This window comes from Sus scrofa, chromosome 5 (assembly GCF_000003025.6).
Source record: "Sus scrofa isolate TJ Tabasco breed Duroc chromosome 5, Sscrofa11.1, whole genome shotgun sequence".
Classification (NCBI taxonomy): domain Eukaryota; kingdom Metazoa; phylum Chordata; class Mammalia; order Artiodactyla; family Suidae; genus Sus; species Sus scrofa.
Genome location: NC_010447.5, coordinates 80,357,353 through 80,376,700, shown reverse-complemented (window position 1 = coordinate 80,376,700; position 19,348 = coordinate 80,357,353). Strand labels below are relative to the sequence as shown.

General features: G+C 37.7%; 1 protein-coding gene across 1 annotated transcript in view; it reads left to right on the top strand.

Annotated features, from left to right (window-relative positions):
• HCFC2 (host cell factor C2) overlaps positions 1–9,875 on the top strand; it is a 42,973-nt gene extending 33,098 nt beyond the window's left edge. The window contains exons 14-15 of the mRNA XM_003126644.5: positions 402–587; positions 1,389–9,875. Coding sequence (XP_003126692.1) covers positions 402–587; positions 1,389–1,703 — 501 coding nt within the window. The 3' untranslated portion in view covers positions 1,704–9,875. The remainder of the gene's footprint in view (positions 1–401; positions 588–1,388) is intronic.

The following is a 19,348-nucleotide window of genomic DNA, read 5'->3' as shown; positions in this document are numbered from 1 at the left end:
CTATCAAGCTTGCTTGCCTGTGTTCCTGGCTAGACTATTTGATAGTAAATCTTCTGGGATTTCTACTCCAAGTTAAGTTTACTTTAGTTAAGTAAATAGCTGTTGCTTTATTTACAGTGGTTAATTTTTTTCTATCTTAATAGTCTTCATGTGCAGAATATCTTTTTATTTCTTTTTATAACCAGTGATTCCCACCTGGAAAGGTACTTTCTCTCTGGATAAGAATCTCCAGTTTATGGCCTTAGATACTTTTGTAGTATGGGGTTCATTCCATATGTGAAAGAGAAAAATAAATAATATGAACTACAACCCTAAAATACATTCTTTAAAAGTTTTACTGTTTAATGAAAAAATAATTAATTGCATCTTTTCTTTGACTTTTTGCATGTATTACATTTTAGATAGGAAATGCAGACGTACCTGACTACAGTTTACTTAAGAAACAAGATCTTGTTCCAGGCACAGGATACAGATTCAGAGTTGCTGCCATAAATGGTTGTGGAATAGGCCCTTTCAGCAAAATCAGTGAATTTAAAACTTGTATTCCCGGTTTTCCTGGAGCTCCTTCTGCAGTCAGAATTTCAAAGGTGAGACATCAGATCAAGACTTAAATCATTTAAATTATTGAAACTTTGTACATGACGTAAAACTGTCAGTTTAGAGATTGTTAATTCTGATGAAACGAAAGATGATCTAAAAGGGGTAGATTAAATTTTTAAAAAAATATTTTGCTGATCATTCATGATATTTTTAAGGACCAAATTTCAGGTAGAATTACAGCATCCAAATTATAGACAGTCAGCGAAATTTGTATATGTTTCTTAATATTAACCATTTTTTGGTTTGTTTCTTGGGGTTTTTTTTGTTTGTTTTGGGGGTTTGTTTTTGGCCATGCCCATGGCATGCAGAAGTTCTAGGGCCAGGATAGAACCCATGCCACAGCTGCAATCCAAGCCACAGTAGTGACATACTGGATCCTTAACCCACTGCTCCACCATGGAACTCCAGCTTTGTTCTTGTTATGGAACCAAACCAGACCAAAAGTTATGCTGGAGAACTTTTAATAGAACACATGAAATTGGATTATATTTTACCCTATGGTCCCTACCCTTATTTAGAGAACAAAGGATCTCCTTTCAGATAAGAAAAATCTCTTTCTTGGGGTGGTATAAGCAGGCGTTTAAGCCTACTTATGTTTTTTAAAGGGGCAGAAGTTAACCATTATAGATCCAATTAAGTTTTTAAAAATCAACAATTAAAAGTTCTAAGCTCTAATACAGTTACTTTAGTGAACAGCATCTTTGTTCTAAAGATGGGCTCAATAAGTGATATGCGAGAAAACTTCAGAGCTTTTACCTGTTTTTGTCTTTTTGCCCCCCCTCTTCAAGAATGTTGACGGTATCCATCTTTCCTGGGAGCCTCCAACTTCACCTTCTGGAAATATTTTGGAATACTCAGCCTACTTGGCTATCCGCACAGCACAAATACAAGATAATCCAAGTCAGCTTGTGTTTATGAAGATTTATTGTGGTCTTAAGACATCATGTATAGTAACTGCTGGGCAACTTGCAAATGCACATATTGATTATACATCCAGACCTGCCATTGTGTTCAGGATATCAGCAAAGAATGAAAAGGGATATGGACCAGCTACGCAAGTTCGATGGCTTCAAGGTAACAATAAAAAAGCACCTTTAAATTGATTTTTTTTTTTTTTTTACTGCAGCTGTTGTGATGATTATTTATTAGTAACTGGTTATGAAGATTTGTCATTTAAAAGAGTATTCTCTGACTGTATTTCTAGCAGTTATGAATTTGGGTTTGTAAGTTGTTCTTAAAATGTATTTGCTCAATTCTAGATCCAAATAAAAATAGAAAAGAAGCAAAGCCTCTGAAAATTAGTATATGAATTCTTCTTTACAGTTATAGCTCTTTTATCAAGAAAAATAGTAAAATTAAGATCAAAGCTAGAAGGCTTTATTATTCCAGTATCTTTTCTAAGGGCCATGTAACTCAGTCATCCTAGAGTTATTGAGATGATCCTCGTAACTGGCTGTTGTACACTGTGCTGTCTGTGTAGTGCATGTTCTCTACACTGTAAAGGCCCTGTCTTTGAGCACTTCCTCTGACTTCATTCTACATGAGCAGTGGTCCTCTCACTATCTTCTACTGGAAAATACTTGTGATACTAATTTTAGTAGCCATTTGATTCATTCTTTGTTGATCTACAGTTAGCACAGAGCTTTAAGAAATTCAAAAAAGAAAAGAGGCAAGTTCAGAAATTCTGCTTTTGAATTTTTATCATTTTCCAAGAATCATGGCAAAATACATAAAGAGAATAGTGGGTTTTCTTGATTCATACCAGGTTGATATATTGGAATATATTTTTGGCCAAAGCACTTATCTGGTCCTCGATTTCCTTATTAATAGATGAGGGAGTTAAAAGAGTTTATCTTTAAAGGTCCCTTTCAGCACTAAAATTCTGTATTTTCATCAGAAATGAAGTATATCCCTAAACATTTTAACATCTGTCTTAATGGATCTAACTTTGCTTTTGCTGAAATTAAAATGTTCATAATTTAAAATTCAAAGTGAAAGTATATGTCCTCCTTATTGCAGAAAGAAAGAAGCACCTTAACAGAACACAAGTTTTTGAAATAGTGTTTTAAACATTTGTAAGATTTTTGTAAATGCTCTAAATGTTTATTTTTGCATTGTTTTTACCTTGAAATTGTATAAACTTTTTTACAACAGAAATATAAGCATTAGACAGCTTACTCAGGTTCCATTAACAACCTTAAAGTTGCATATAGGCATTATGGATACTCTGCTGTAGGTAACTTGTTTTAAACCTTTTAGGAATTTCATGTTTCCACTGCCTATTCAAATCTGGAATGAATATAAAGAGCAATAATTGCAGAAAGGATATTTCAGACTAAGAGCTGCAGCGACTGCAGGGGCACAGGCCTATCTTTTTATACCATAAAACCTTATGCCAGTTTAGGTTGACTGAGTAGCTGTGTCCTCAAACTTCATGTATAGTACTCCCAGCAAGGATGGATTTGATTGTGCAGAATTGATATGTATGTATGTTCCAGTTACTAATTTAAAGTGTATAGAATATTTTAATATATAATTTTTGTAAAGAACTGGGATTTTTATACTACAGTATTTGTGATTAATGTGTCTCACTAATTAAGTTTCTCTTGAAGAAAATATGCAAACTGTTAAGACACATAATGAATGATTTCCAAACTCTAAAGGTAAAATAAATGCACTACTATGGTGTTGTTAGAATACCTTTTTTGTGACTATATGAATCCTTAATCTTTAAATGTGTACTTTACAAACAATGTTTACAAGGAGCTTTTCTGGTTTGTTATCCCAGCACCTCCCTTGGTGAGAGCTTCATTCTGCATTTGTTTAACTCATATGCTTTGCTTTTAGCATATGCTTGCTTTTTTTGCACTAGTAGAATTTTAACTTACCTCATTATTATGTTTGTAATCATTTGTATAGCTTCCATAATATGTCTGATATAGGCGAAAGAAGTACTTAACCAAAGTTAAAATAAATGGTAAGCAATTTTGCACATATTAAATGCTAGGGTTTGCTGTGTATATGTGTGCATTTAGTTATAAAAAGAGTAAGAATGGAAAGTTATGTTTCAAGCCCAACTGTTTTAATGATTTATTTGCTGTATTAGGAAAAGGTCTGGCTTTTAACCCCTTATTCGCTGCATTAACAATTTGCATCTTGAAGCACTTCTCTTAAGGACAAGGAATAAGTTAATTTTGAGCAGAGAATAGAGTATTTGTTTGAATGTGTACATTTATGCCTGTTTAGTATTCTGTTTAGTTTAGTTTGCTTAAACGCCTCTGTTCTAGACTGGGAAGTGAGTATGAACCTGTGGTTCTAAAATATGTCTTATTTCTAGAGGGAAAGGCAGTCTTTCTATACCAAGGGATTTGTTAAAATAACAAATATTTTTACTTTGAGCATTAGTCCAGATTCTTAACCATGTTTTCGCATTCGTATCTTAAGTACTAGTCACATTTATCTCTTTGATAAATGATTAGTGACTGCAAGATGCCACTGAGAAATCTCTGTGGCTTTGACATTAATAGTTAATAAGAGATCGTTGAGCTCTGTGTTTATGAATAGACTGGGTTAGGGTAAGTAACAAGAGAAGTGCATTTAGCGTATGTTTGGCACATTTTCGAAGTGAGGATCCCTTTGAGTAGCAGTGAGTTATAATATGCAGCTATCTTCCATAAGAAGATTTGCATTGAGTTAAATTACTTTCTTTATTCCTCCCAGCTGGATAAGCAATTCAGATACATAAGCCTTTGTGCCACAGTCCTCTTCCTGGACTCTGCAGTTTTGGTTCACATATGTAGTAAAAAGATTTTGCTGTTGCATGCTCTTAGAACTATGTTTTCTAAAATACTGTATTGGCTTCATTTTAGTTTAGTAAACTGTTTGGCAATTTAACTAGAAATAGAGTATTATAAAATCACTTTTATCTGCATTTTTTATAAAACCAGAAGTAATCTAATTGCATGTATGAGGCTCCTCTGCCCAATAACCCAGTTACATAAATATAATCATCTACGAGAAGATAAAACTGTTGATCCATTATTTCAAAGATTTGTAGACTAGCAAAGATTTGTTATATACCTACTATAACTGAAGGTATTTTTATTTTTAAAAGTTGCAGCATTGTAGCTTAAAAATAACTTGTAACATTGGATATGAAGAGATTATTCGTATTTAAAAGTATTGTAGTCATCTGGTCATAAATGAAGTAGGTTACAAAATAGACTTGGTTTTGACCATTTTAGGTATAACTTAGTCATGCTTTTGACAATTTTAGGTATAACTTAGTCATGCTTTTGACCATTTTAGGTATAACTTAGTCATGCTTTTCAAGACTAAGTTTAGGCAGTTATATGTATTGTGTACCAATGATATGTAAAATAAAGCACCTTTTCTACTTAACCAGTTACAGGTGTTATTTATTTTGAACTACATGGAAAAAAATTGTGGTGGCAGAGTAAATCTGTAGAAATGTTGATTTTATATCATTCACTTAATATAATACAGGCAGTCTCATAAGGAATGGATTTGTCTAAAAACCTGTTTAGGAGTTAGTGGATTGTGTGTGGGAGTTACTTTCTGATAGAAATGTAAACTTATACTAACCTTCACTGTAGCTGAACTAGTACGCTTAAAAGTGAAAAAGGCAAATGGCTCCAGCCTTCTGTCCTGCTACACCATCGAAATGGTCCTAGCAAAGGTCAGGGATGACTTCTCATTTCCCGAAACCAAATTCTTTCATGTAGTTAATATTGTCATTTGAAACTTTTAATCACTCCCTTGACACTGATTTTTTCTGGTTTCCATCAGATTGTGCTGTCTTTGTTTATGCACCTCCTTCTGTCTGCAGCCCCCCCCCCCTTCCATCCCACCTGTCTCCATTCGTATTTTAAGATTCACGTAAGTGTTGGCAACCTGATGAAGCCTTTCCTGACATACTCCATTTCGAGGTAGATTTGACCCCTTTTTCTTGTGTCCCACTGTTCTTTGTTAAATCTTCTGTCATAGCAACCTAAAAGCTGCTGTGTCCTTCAACTTGTTAGCACTGTTCCTCTCCCTCTGCCAGATGGTGGGTCTTTAAGGCAGAGACTAGGTCTTTATATCTCTTCCATATCAGCCATTTAGTTGGTTCTTAAATATTTTAACAAATGATTAAAGAAAATTGTCACCTTTACATCTCTCTCCATAGTCTCACTGTCCTCCACAAATTGGGAGGGAGGCTTTGAAAGGGAAAGATTTTATCAGGTTTAATAAGCCTCTGGAGGAAATACAAGCTCCACGTTTGTCTTACCCTACCCTGCTGTTACTTAGGTTCCTGAGAAAAGTTCTGAGATAAATAAGAGATAGTCATATATTTATTAGGCTAGAAGTGATTTAATATGGATATATAGATTTCAAGAGTAAGTCTTTGATCTAAAAAGGTCTGAGCATTTACTGAGATTGGTGGGCATTGCTAGATAATGATTTTTAACATTGAGTGACCAGGAAATGAGCTAAAAATGTTTCCAAAGTCAGACTGATTCCAGTGGCTTTCCTATGTTAAATAGGTAGGTAGGAAAGCCCTACCGATCTATCTGTAAGCATAAGAAACTGCTGGAGGACACAGAATGCCAGCATGGGAACCACACTGGATTCTCTTACATATCAAGTCAGGTCACTGTTGTCCCCCCTCTGAGCTTATAGGACAGGATTCTTAAACTACTGGAAAACAAAATGACACCTTCCTTCCATGTTTCCCAATTATAGTTGAGAGTCCTTATGTATTTCTAGAACTCAGACTTTTTAAAAATCATACCTGGAAAAATGTGAATCACAACATTCTGAGGAAAACAATAAATTTTATAAACTGATGAAAGAACAAGGAGCTATAGCAGCCTCCTTATTCAAAATAGATTTCTGTCTTCTACTTCTAAATCTATATGAGGTAGCAGCTAGTGTTTGTTTTTGAACATGGAGTGACTCTGTCCGCTAGGAAGTCATGGTCCAGAAAGTGTCCCGCCGTGACCAAGAGGATTATCCCTTCTTCCTCCTCTCTGGAGAGAAAGAGTGGAAGTTCCCTCCTCATTTCTCGGTTTCTTATTGGAGAAGGGGGACAAAGCTAAAGGTATAATAATTGCATCCAGTTTGGCAAAGATGTGGATGTGCACTTAAGGCAGCATAGCATTTAAGAGAGCAAGCAGGGCTCTGGAGGCCCAACCTGCTGCTTGATCTAAAATCCTGCTGCCAGTTGCAGTTTAGCACCCCTGATGGCATTGTCTCTTCCAGCTTACATATAGGTAAGTTTTGGGGTCTTGTAACTGCCTGGGATTTTAAAAATAGCTGCAGTGATGTCTGGAACCTTCTGAATGTTTGGAACTTAGCTGGGGAGATTGGACCTGAAGGATACACTTTCTCCTTACGTATTTCCTGGGAATGTGTTGCCAGCCATTTGCTGCTGGGCCTACTCTACCTCTTGCACCAACTCCCTAACCTAAGATAATAACCTTAGCCTGCCCTAAAAAAAAACCCCAAACAAACAAACAAAACCTTTAGCCTGCCTTGTTGGGTACAAGGGATGGATCCAACGTTTCAAGATTTTTTTTTTCAAATTTCTCAATTACATACCAAAATTTATAGCCAATCCCCTGAATCAGGCGAAACTGCACCTTAACTGTGTCTTGTTTTATATGCGAAATGGCACTGCCAGCAATGACCCTGACAAACACATGGTTGCAAAATTGTTATATTTGTGTGACCAACCTGGCACCTGTTATTGATCACTGTGGAGAAACAGTCACTAGCCACCATGCACGGTCTGTATTTTTGGATTGCTGAACGCAAATGCACTATTAGGAGAATGTGCCAAAGGGAACTTGTACTTTTGAAAGTCAACAGAATTCTATTAAGAGGCAGTGTCTTTGTCAGCTTATTTTGAGGGTTGCATCACCTATCATTTTATTTTCTGCTTTATACAAATAATTATACCCAGTGAACAAAGTAGCCAATTAACCAAAATCATGCCAGTGACTCTGAACCAACTTGGCAGGACAGTATTGTAACACTGCCATCTCACTAGGTCCTGACTCTCTGGAAGCCTAGTTAACTTCTGTGAAGAATAACCCATGTTCTTCCTTTTTTTTTTCATGTTATCATATACTTCTTCCCTCCAGTTACAATAATTGGCTGATATGCAATGTAGAGTAGTGGCTAAAATAACAGGAAATGTTCCCTCTCTTTGTTGATGAAATTATGTGTCACATAACCTTATATCTTTTTCTTTTAAAATGTTTGTTGAGAATAAATAAAATCTCACATGTATTCAGTCTTCAGCTTAAGAACCAGAACACCTTCAGATGTATAGAATCTGCCCCCTCTCCCTTGGTCTTCCCTCTACACATACCACATTGAGGTAATTATTCTGGATTTTTTGTTAATAATTCCCTTGTTTTTATTGTTCTACCATCTATCTTAAGTATCCCTAGTAATATTATTACTTAGATTTACCTGTTTTTGAACTTTTATGTAAATGGTATCATGTTGTATGTATTCTTCCGTGGCTTTTTTCTGACATTGTTTTTGAGAGTCTTATTCATGTTTATGCATGTTAAGTCATTTGTTTTCACTACTGTATAGTATTCCATTGTATGACTATACCACAATTTGTTAATCTGTTCTTCTGTTCATAGAGATTTGGATTGTTGTGTCAGTTTTTGGCTGTTCTGAATGATGCTGCTATGAGCATTCTGCCAGTTACAATGTAAGCTCCATGCGGGCAGGGATTTTGTTTTGTCTGATTTTGTCTGTTTAACACATTCACAATGTCTCGAACAATGCTGGCACATGTAGATGCTTAATAAATATTTGAAGAATGAGTGAATTCTTGTACATGTCTCCTGGTGCACATGTGTAAGAGTTGCTCTAGGGCAATTGTCAGTTTGGTCCAGGGACTCTGGAGGGCCCGAGGCCCTTTTAGGAGAGTCTGTGAGGGCAAAGCTATTTTCATAAGAATAGTAAGACACAGAGTTCCTGTCGTGACTCAGTGGAATCTGACTAGCATCCATGAGGACACAGGTTCGATCCCTGGCCTTGCTCAGTAGGTTAAGGATCCAGCATTGCCGTGAGTTGTGGTATAGGCCACAGACATGGCTTGTATCAGGTGATGCTGTGGCTGTGGTGTCGGCCAGCGGCTGCAGCTCCAATTCGACTTCTATCCTAGGAATCTCCATATGCCACGGGCACAGCCCTAAAAAGACAAAAAAGAGTAGTAAGACATGCCTTGTCCTCTTTACTCTCCTTTTTCACATTTTAATATTTCCCAGATATATGATGACATTATCACTCTGATTGCATATCAAGTGTGTACCTGTGTATTTTTGTTTGTGTTTAATTTCTAATGTGGTAAATTTTGATAAATATAACCCACATGAATAACAGCTCTTTGAGGTCCTCAATAATTTTTAAGCATGTAAAGAAGTTCTGAGACCAAATATTTGAGAACTCATGCCCTAAGAAGTAGGTTTTAGTTGGTCATGCTGAACTGTTTTCTTTTTTTTGCTTTTTAGGGCCACACCTGCAGCATATGGAGGTTCCAAGGCTAGGGGTACAATCAGAGCTACAGCTGCCGGCCTACGCCACAGCCACAGCAACACAGGATCCCAGCCGCGTCTGCAACCTACACCACAGCTCATGGCAAGGCCAGATCCTTAACCCTGATCTAGGCCAGGGATTGAACCCACAACCTCATGGTTCCTAGTTGGATTCATTTCTGCTGTGCCACAACAGGAACTCCCTGAACTGTTTTCTAAAGCATTTATACCAGTTACACTCCCACTTTTCATGGTTGAGTGTCATTGCAAACACTTTAATCTTAGCAAACACTTAATCTTGACTATTTATATTTTCTAATGGACAGTGATTATGTAGCATCTTACTGTAGGTTTATTTTGCATTTCTCTAATTACTCATGAAATTGAATGTCTTTTCATATATAAATGTGTTTCTCCTCTGTGAAATACCTAGTCATGTCTTCTGCCCGTTTTTCTATTGGGTGTGTGCCTTTTTTCATTGATTCATGATTTCTTTATATATTCTGAATGCCAGTCCTTTGTCAGTTAAGATGTTTGTTGTTTGTATTTCCTCCCAGTTTGTGTATTATCTTTTGTATTTGTATTAAATTTGTTGATTAGCTTGGAGAAAATTGATAGCTTTTCAGTAATGAGTCTTCCCAGCCGAAAACAGTATGTGTGACTCCATTGGGTTTTCTTTTATTATCGCTCAATAAACTTTAACAGTTTTTCTTATAAAGGCCTTGATGTCTTGTATTAGTTTTCAAAAATTCCAGATTTATTTATATACTTTTAATGCTATAGAAAATTTCTTAAAATTACACTTGCTATTCTAAGTGGTTGTTGCTGGTTTTAGCTGTATTGTTGCCATGTGTTGATTTGGGATCCAGCAACCATGCTAAATTATTATTCTGATAATGTATGTAGATGTCTTTTTAAGTTTTTTTTTCAAATATAATTACGTCTTTGGAAATAGTGGCAATTTTCTTCCTTTCTGATCCTTCAACCTTTAAAAAACTTTCTTACATTTCCGTACTTGCTAGGACCTGTAGTACGATGCTGAAAAGAACTGATGGTGAACATCCTAGTCTCAGCCCAGATTTAAAGGGAATGCTTTCAGTATTTCACCTGAGGTTCTTACCCCACAAGTGGCCTTTGTCAGGTTAAAGAGACTGTCTTCTATTTCTGGTTTGCTAATAGTTTTATATGAATGGTTGTTGAATTTTACTGAATGGTTTTCTTTTTTTCCAGTCTATCTATTTATTTGTTTGTTTGTTTTTTGCCTTTTCTAGGGCCGCGCCTTTGGCATATGCAGGTTCCCAGGCTAGGGGTTCAGTCGGAGCTGTAGCCACCGGCCTACGCCAGAGCCACAGCAACGCGGGATCCGAGCTGCGTCTGCGACCCACACCACAGCTCACGGCAACGCCGGATCCTTGAGCAAGGCCAGGGATCGAACCTGCAACCTCATGGTTCCCAGTCAGATTCGTTAACCACTGCGCCACGATGGGAACTCCTTTCTAGGCTATTTAAATGGTTGAATTATTTTCTTTTAATGTTAATGTATTAAATTATGATAGTTGACTTTTTAATATTGAACCAATCTTTAATTCCTAAGATAAACCCAGTTTTGGTCATGGTGTGTCTGTGAGTGTGTGTGCACGTGTATGCTTTAATACATTGTTGGACTCAATTTGCAAATATTTTCTTTAGGAATTTTTGCTTTTACATTAATGAGTGAAATCAGCTTATAATTCTTTTATGTCCTGTCATTTTCTAGTTTTGGTTTCAAGGTTATGCTAGTCTTCTTAAATGAGTTTTCAATTCTGTGGAAGAGTTTGATTGGAACTAGTTTTTTTTTTTTTTTACTTTATTTTTTTTATTATTCAAATGAATTTATTACATCTGTAGTTGTATAATGATCATAACAATCTGATTTCACAGGATTTCCATCCCAAAGCCCAAGCACATCCCCCCACCCCCCAAACTGTCTCCTCCGGAGACCATAAGTTTTTCATGTCTGTGAGTCAGCATCTATTCTGCAAAGAAGTTCTGTCTGTCCTTTTTTCAGATTCCACATGTCAGTGAAAGCATTTGATGTTGGTGTCTCATTGTATGGCTGACTTCACTTAGCATGATAGTTTCTACGTCCATCCATGTTGCTAAGAATGCTGGTATTTCGTTCTTTTTAATGGCTGAGTAATATTCCATTGTGTATATGTACCACATCTTCTGGATCCACTCCTCTGTTGATGGACATTTAGGTTGTTTCCATGTCTTGGCTATTGTAAACAGTGCTGCAATGAACATTAGAGTACATGTGTCTTTGCGAGTCATGGTTTTCTCTGGATAGATGCCCAGGAATGGGATTGCTGGATCAAATGGTAGTTCTATGTTTCGTTTTCTGAGGAATCTCCATACTGCTTTCCACAGTGGTTGCACCAATTTACAGTCCCACCAACAGTGTACTAGGGTTCCTTTTTCTCCACACCCTCTCCAGCGCTTATTGTTTGTAGACTTTTGGATGATGGCCATTCTGGCTGGTGTAAGGTAGTACCTCAGAGTGGTTTTGATTTGCATCTCTCTAATGATGAGTGACGTTGAACATCTTTTCATGTGTTTCTCGGCCATCTGTATGTCTTCTTTGGAGAATTGTCTGTTTAGATCTTCTGCCCATTTTTTGATAGACTTGTTTGTTTTTTTTTTGCTATGGAGCTGCAGAAGGTGTTTATAAATTTTGGAGATCAATCCCTTGTCAGTTGATTCACTTGCAAAGATTTTCTTCCATTCTGTGGGTTGTCTTTTCATTTTGTTTCGAGTTTCCTTTGCTGTGCAGAAACTTTTCAGTTTGATTAGACCCCATTTGTTTATTTTTCTTTTTATTGTCAATACTCTAAGAGGTGGATCTGAGAAGATGTTGCTGTCGTTTATGTCAGAGAGTGTTTGGCCTATGTTTTCCTCTAGGAGTTTGATAGTGTCTGGTCTTATAGCTAGGTCTTTCATCCATTTGGAGTTGATTTTTGTGTATGGTGTTAGGGAGTGTTGTAATTTCATTCTTTTCCATGTGGCTGTCCAGTTTTCCCAGCACCACTTATTGAACAAGCTGTCCTTTCTCCATGGTATATCCTTGCCTCCTTTGTCATAGATTAGTTGGCTTTAGGTTTAATTCTGGGCTTTCTATCCTGTTCCACTGATCTCTATTTCTGTCTTTGTGCCAGTACCATATGGTTTTGATGATTGTTGCTTTGTAGTATAGTCTGAAGTCCAGGAGCCTGATTCCTCCAGCTCCATGTTTCTTTTTCAGGATGTCTTTGGCTATTCTGGGTCTGTTGTGCTTCCAAACAAACTTTAAAATATTTTGATCAAGTTCTGTGAAAAATGTCCTTGGTAATTTGATAGGGATTGCATTGAATCTGTAGATTGCCTTAGGTAGTATAGTCATTTTGATAATATTAACTCTTCCAATCCACAAGCATGGTATATCTTTCCATCTATTTGTGTCATCTTTGATTTCTTTCATCAGTGGCTTATAGTTTTCAGAGTATAGGTCTTTTGTCTCTTTAGGTAGGTTTATTCCTAAGTATTTTATTCTTTTTGGTGCAATGGTGAATGGAATTGTTTCCCTAATTTCTCTTTCTGGTCTTTCGTTATTAGTATATAGAAATGCCATTGATTTCTGTGTATTAATTTTGTATTCTGTGACTTTGCCAAATTCGTGGATGAGCTCTAACAGTTTTCTGGTAGAGTCTTCAGGATTCTTTAGGTATAGTATCATGTCATCTGCAAATAGTGATAGTTTTACTTCATCCTTTCCAATTTGGATTCCTTTTATTTCTTTTACTTCTCTGATTGCCGTGGCTAGGACTTCCAGAACTATGTTGAAGAGTAGTGGCGAGAGGGGACATCCTTGTCTTGTTCCTAATCTCAGCGGGAATTCTTTCAGTTTTTCACCATTGAGAATGATGTTCGCTGTGGGTTTGTCATACATGGCCTTTATCATGTTGAGGTAGGTTCCCATTATGCCCACTTTCTGAAGGGTTTTTATCAGAAATGGGTGTTGGATTTTGTCAAAGGCTTTTTTTCTGAGTCTATTGAGAGGATCATATGGTTTTTATTATTCAGTTTGTTAATGTGGTGTATCACACTGATGGATTTGCAGATATTGGAGAACGCTTGCATCCCTGGGATAAATCCCACTTGATCATGATGTACAATCCTTTCAATGTATTGTTGGATGCGGTTTGCTAGGATTTTTTTGAGGATTTTTGCATCAATGTTCATCAGTGAAATTGGCCTGTAGTTTTCTTTTTTTGTGGTATCTTTGTCTGGCTTTGATATCAGGGTGATGGTGCCTCATAAAATGAGTTTGGGAGTATTCCTTCCTCTGCAATTTTTTGAAATAGTTTCAGAAGGATAGGTGTTAACTCTTCTCTAAATGTTTGATAGAATTCGCCTGTGAAGCCATCTGGTCTTGGACTTTTGTTTGTTGGAATTTTTTAAATCACAGTTTCAATTTCAGTTCTTGTGATTGGTCCATTCATCTTTCTGTTTCATCTTGGTTTAGTCTTGGAAGATTGTACTTTTTCTAAGAATTTGTCCATTTCTTCTAGGTTTTCTGTTTTATTGGCATATAGTTGCATAGAGTTGTCTCTTAAGATCCTTTGTATTTCTGTGATGTCCGTTGTTACTTCTCCTTTTTCATTTCTAATTTTATTGATTTGAGTCCTCTCTTATTTTTTCTTGATAAGTCTGTCTAGGGGTTTATCAATTTTGTTGATCTTTTCAAAGAACCAGCTTTTCGTTTCGTTGATCTTTTCTATGGTTTTCTTTGTTTCTATTTCATTGATTTCTGCTCTGATCTTTATGATTTCTTTCTTTCTACTAACTTTAGGTCAAGTCTTTTCTCTCTCTAGTCGATTTAGATGTAAAGTTAGCTTGTTTATTTGAGGTTTTTCTTGTTTCCTGAGGTGGGCTTGTATTGCTATAAACTTTCCTCTTAGAACGGCTTTTGCTGCATCCCATAGGTTTTGGAGTGTCGTATCTTCATTGTCATTTGCTGCTAGGTATTTTTTAATTTCCTCTTTGATTTCTTCAGTGATCCATTGGTTGTTTAGTAGCATGTTGTTTAGTCTCCACGTTTGTGTTTTTTGCAGTTTTTTTCTTGTTGTTGATTTCCAGTTGTATAGTGTTGTGGTCGGAAAAGATGCTTGATATGATTTCAATTTTCTTAAGTTACCAAGGTTGGATTTGTAGCCCAAGATGTGATCAATCATAGAGACTGTTCCATGTGCACTTGAGAAGAATGTGTATTCTGTTGCTTTTGGGTGGGATGTCCTATAAATATCTACTAAGTCCATCTGGTTTAATCCATCATTCAGGGCTTGTGTTTCCTTATTGATTTTCTGTCTTGTTGATCTGTCAGTGCTGTAAGTGGGGTGTTAAAGTCCCCCACTATTATTGTGTTATTGTTGATTTGTCCTTTTAAGGTTATTAGCAGTTGCCTTATATATTGTGGTGAACCTGTGTTGGGTGCGTAGATATTTTAAATTGTTGTATCTTCTTGGATTGATCCTTTGATCATTATGTAATGTCCTGCCTTGTCTCTTAAAATATTCTTCATTTTAAAGTCTATTTTGTCTAATAGGAGTATTGCTACTCCAGCTTTCTTTTCATCCCCATTTGCATGAAATATTTTCTCCCATCCTCTCATTTTCAATTTGTATGTGTCCCTAGAAGTGAAGTGGGTCTCTTGAAGACAGCATATATATGGGTCTTGTTTTTGTATCCATTCAGCCAGTCTGTGTCTCTTGGTTGGGGCATTTAGTCCATGAACATTTAAGGTAATTATTGATATGTATGTTCTTATTGCCATTTTATTAATTGCTTTGGATTTGCTTTTGCTGCTCTTTTTTCTTTCCTCCTTCTCTTGTTCTTTTCTGCCTATAGAAGTTCATTTAGTATCTGTTGTAAGGCTGGTTTAGCATTGCTGAATTCTCTCTGCTCTTGCTTATCTGTGAAGGTTTTGATTTCTCCTTCAAATCTGAATGAGAGCCTTGATGGGTAGTGTAATCTTGGTTGGAGGTTTTTCCCTTTCATCACGTTAAGTATATCATGCCACTCCCTTCTGGCCTGCAGAGTTTCTGTTGAAAAATCTGCTGATAACCTTATTGGGGTTCCCTTGTATGTTATTTGTTTCCTTTTCCTAGCTGCTTTCAAGATTTTCTCTTTAATTTTGGTCAGTTTGATTATTATGTGTCTCGGGGTGTTCCTCCATAGGTTTATTTTATATGGTACTCGTTGTACTTCCTGGATTTGAGTGAGTGATTTCTTCCCCATGTTAGGGAAGTTTTTGGCTATTATTTCTTCGAATATTTTTTCTGTCTCCTTCTCTCTCTCTTGTCCTTCTGGCACCCCTATAATACGGATGTTGGTGCATTTAACCTTGTCCCAGAGTTCTCTGAGACTCTCTTCATTTCTTTTCAGTCTTTTTTCTCTTTTCTGTTCCACATCCGTAATTTCCACTAATCTGTCCTCCACCTCGCTTATTCGTTCTTCTGCCTCCTGTATTCTGCTGTTAGCTGCCTCTAGTGAAATTTTTATTTCAGTTATTGTATTTTTCATCTCTTCTTATTTAAGTTTTATATCTTGTATCTCTTTGGTCAGTGTTTCCTGTAAGTTATCCATCTTTGTCTCCAGTTTATTTCCAATGTCTTGCATCATCTTCAGCATCAACAGTCTAAAGTCTTTTTCCTGGAGGCTGAGAATCTCCTCTTCACTTAGCTGATTTTCTGGGGTTTTTCCTTTCTCCCTCATCTGAGTTATAGTTCTCTGTCTTTTCATTTTTATAGGTTTTTGGTGTGGTGACCTTTTTACAGAAAATAGAGTTGTAGCCTCTCTTACTTCTGATGTCTGCCCCCCTGTGGCTGAAGTCGGTATGGGGGGCTTGCTGTAGGCTTCCTGATGGGAGGGGCTGATGCCTGCCCACTGGTAGGTGGAGCTGATTCTAATCCCTCTGGTGGGCGGGGCTTAGTCTCTGGATGGGATGAGAGGCATCTGTGTGCCTGAGGGGTCTTTAGGTAGACTGTTTACTGAGGGGTGGGACGGGCTGTGATCCCACTTGGGTTGTTGTTTGCTCTGGGGCTTCTCAGCAGCTGACTGAAGGGTGGGGCCAGATTTTCCCAAAATGGCCCCCTCCAGAGAAAGGCACGGCTGCTGAATGTTCCCGAGGGCTTTGCTTTCAATGTCCTTCCCTCACAAGCCACATTCACCCCTGTTTTCCCAGGATGTCCTCCAAGTACTGCAGTGAGGTTCGACTCAGATTCACATGAAGACTTTGCTTTGCCCTGGGACCCAGTGCACAAGAAAGTCTGTGTGCGCCTTTTAAGAATGGGGTCTCCATTTCCCCCAGTCCTGTGGAGCTCCTGCGCACAAGCCCCACTGGCCTTCAATGCCAGATGCTCCAGGGGCTCTTTCTCCCTGTGCCAGATCCCCACACGTGAGAGTTTGATGTGTGGCTCAGAACTCTCACTCCTGTAGGTGAGTCTCTGTGAACCAGTTAGTTTCCAGTCTGTGGAGCTTCCCACCCAGGAGGTATGGGGTTGTTTATATCGAGAAATCGCCCCTCCTACCTCTTGATGTGGCCTCCTCTTTTTCTTCTGGAGTAAGGTATCTTTTTTAAGGTTTCCAGTCCATTTGGGTGACGAGTGCTCAGTCTTTAGTTGTGAATTTTGTTGTTTTTAGGAGAGAAGTTGAGCTCTAGTCCTTCTATTCTGCCATCTTAATCCCGTCCTGATTGGAACTAGTTTTTTTTTTTTTTTTTTGTCTTTTTGCCATTTCTTGGGCTGCTCCTGCGGCATATGGAGGTTCCCAGGCTAGGGGTCGAATTGGAGCTGTAGCTGCCAGCCTACGCCAGAGCCACAGCAACGCAGGATCCGAGCCGCGTCTGTGACCTACACCACAGCTCACGGCAACGCCAGATCGTTGACCCACTGAGCAAGGGCAGGGATTGAACCTGCAACCTCATGGTTCCTAGTCAGATTCGTTAACCACTGCACCACGACGGAAACTCCGGAACTAGTTTTTAAAGCTATTTGGTCATTAAGAGATTTTAAACGATTGATTCATTTCCTTAAGAGTTATATCATTAGGATTTTTATTCTTCTTGAAGCACTTTTGTTAAATATAATAAATTCTTCTAGGGATTTATCCATCTATTTTAGTTAAAACTTTTTGATACTGTTATCCATATTATCTTTATATCATTTTAGTTTCCACAGCACCTGTAATTATGACTCTTTTCCATTCCTGTTAGTTCATTTGTGCCTTCTCTTTTTTTCATCATTAATCCTTCCAGAGTTTTGCCTGTTTAATCCATTAGTCATTTTTAAAAGTATATTTCCAAATACTAGGTTATAGTTGTCTTAATCTTTATTTCTAATGTCATTTTGCCAGAGAATATGAGCTGTAAGATTTTAATTATCTGATATTAAAGTATGATTTACCTTATGATCTGTTTTGATACATGCTTCATGTGTACTTGATGAAAGTGTATATTCCCCAACTGTTTTTTTGGAGGGGAGTGGGTGCTGCATCCGAGGCATATGGAAGTTCCCAGGCTAAAGGCTGACTCTGAGCTACAGCTGCCGGCCTGCACCACAGCCACAGCCACACCAGATCAGAGCTGCGTCTGTGACCTACACCATAGCTCACAGCAATGCCAGATCCTTAACCCACTGAGCGGGGCCAGAGATCAAACCTGCATCCTCATGGATACTAGTGGTGTTTGTTACCACTGAGCCACAATGGGAACTCCCGCAGTTGTCGAGTAGGGTGTCCATTAGATCAAACTTGTTAGTGTACTGTGCTGACATTCTCCTTACTGATTTACCTAATAACTTGATTTCTTGTTTACTCCAATCTCAAGACCTCAGACTTGCTTTTTATTTTGACTTTATTGTTAGATGCATACCAATTTACTTTTTCTATTTCACCAGTGAATCTTTTATAATTATGTATTGACTCTATAAAATGCTGTTACTTTCATCTCTTTGTTGTTGTTTTTACCTACCATGTTCTTCTGAATATCTTAGATCTTTCTTTGGTCTCACATTTTGAGACACACTTAAAAGATAAGCCGACAGGAAAATATGGATGATTTAGTACCTTTACATATATTGTGATTACAAATAAAATTTGGATTTCTAGGTCCTCATGTCATCCCTTTTAAAATTTTTGTCCACTCTCCTCTTGCCTTTTTTTTTTTTCCCCATTGTATTTTTTTTTTTTTTTTTTTTTTTTTTTTTGTCTTTTTAGGACCACGTCCTCGGCATATGGAGGTTCCCAGGCTAGGGGTCAAATCAGAGCTGTAGCCACTGGCCTACTCCACAGCCACAGCAACGCCAGATCCAAGCCGTGTCTGCGACCTACATCACAGCTCATGGCAACACTGGATCCTTAACACACTGAGTGAGGCCAGGGATCGAACCTACGTCCTCATGGATGCTAGTCAGATTCGTTTCTGCTGAGCCACGATGGGAACTCTTCCATTTTATTCTTTTTAAACCTCCTGTGTTTTTTGGGTTTTCTTCCCCAATTATATTATTTTCTTGTGAGTTCCATTTGGTTTACAAATATACTTGTTTGCTCTGTGTAATCTTTTGCTCCTTTTTCATATTTTCCATACTGTCCCTTTATACATCATTAACTTTTGTTGAGTTGATACCACTGTGGGTGTCTGTTGTATGAATTGCGTTGTTTTCCATTTATAGTGCCATTTCCCTTTGTTTTGTGATATCTGAAACTTACTTTCCTTGGAAAAATAGGCCTTACTTGAAGTACGGGACTGAAATTGAGATCCCTAAGAAAATTTGTTTGCTCTGCCAAACACCCAGGGGCTACCCGAGAGGTTCTGTATTTCAGCTCGAAGGTTCTGTGAGTTCAGGTTACAGACCATGCAGGCTAGCCAGTGATGATTAATTTGAGGGTGGTGGTGATTTATCCCCCTCCACCTAGCACCCAAACTGAGACAGCCAAGTGTCCTTGCTGCTCTCTTCTCTGTGGTGGCCCAGCTAGACTCCAGGCTTCATGAACCTCAGGTTTTACGCCTAGCACCCTCCTACTGGTACCTCTTCGTCTCAAGTTTAACAGAACTCTCAGGGCAAAAGCAGCCTTTAGTGCTGGCTTACTTCACAGGTTTCCTGTTTCAACTT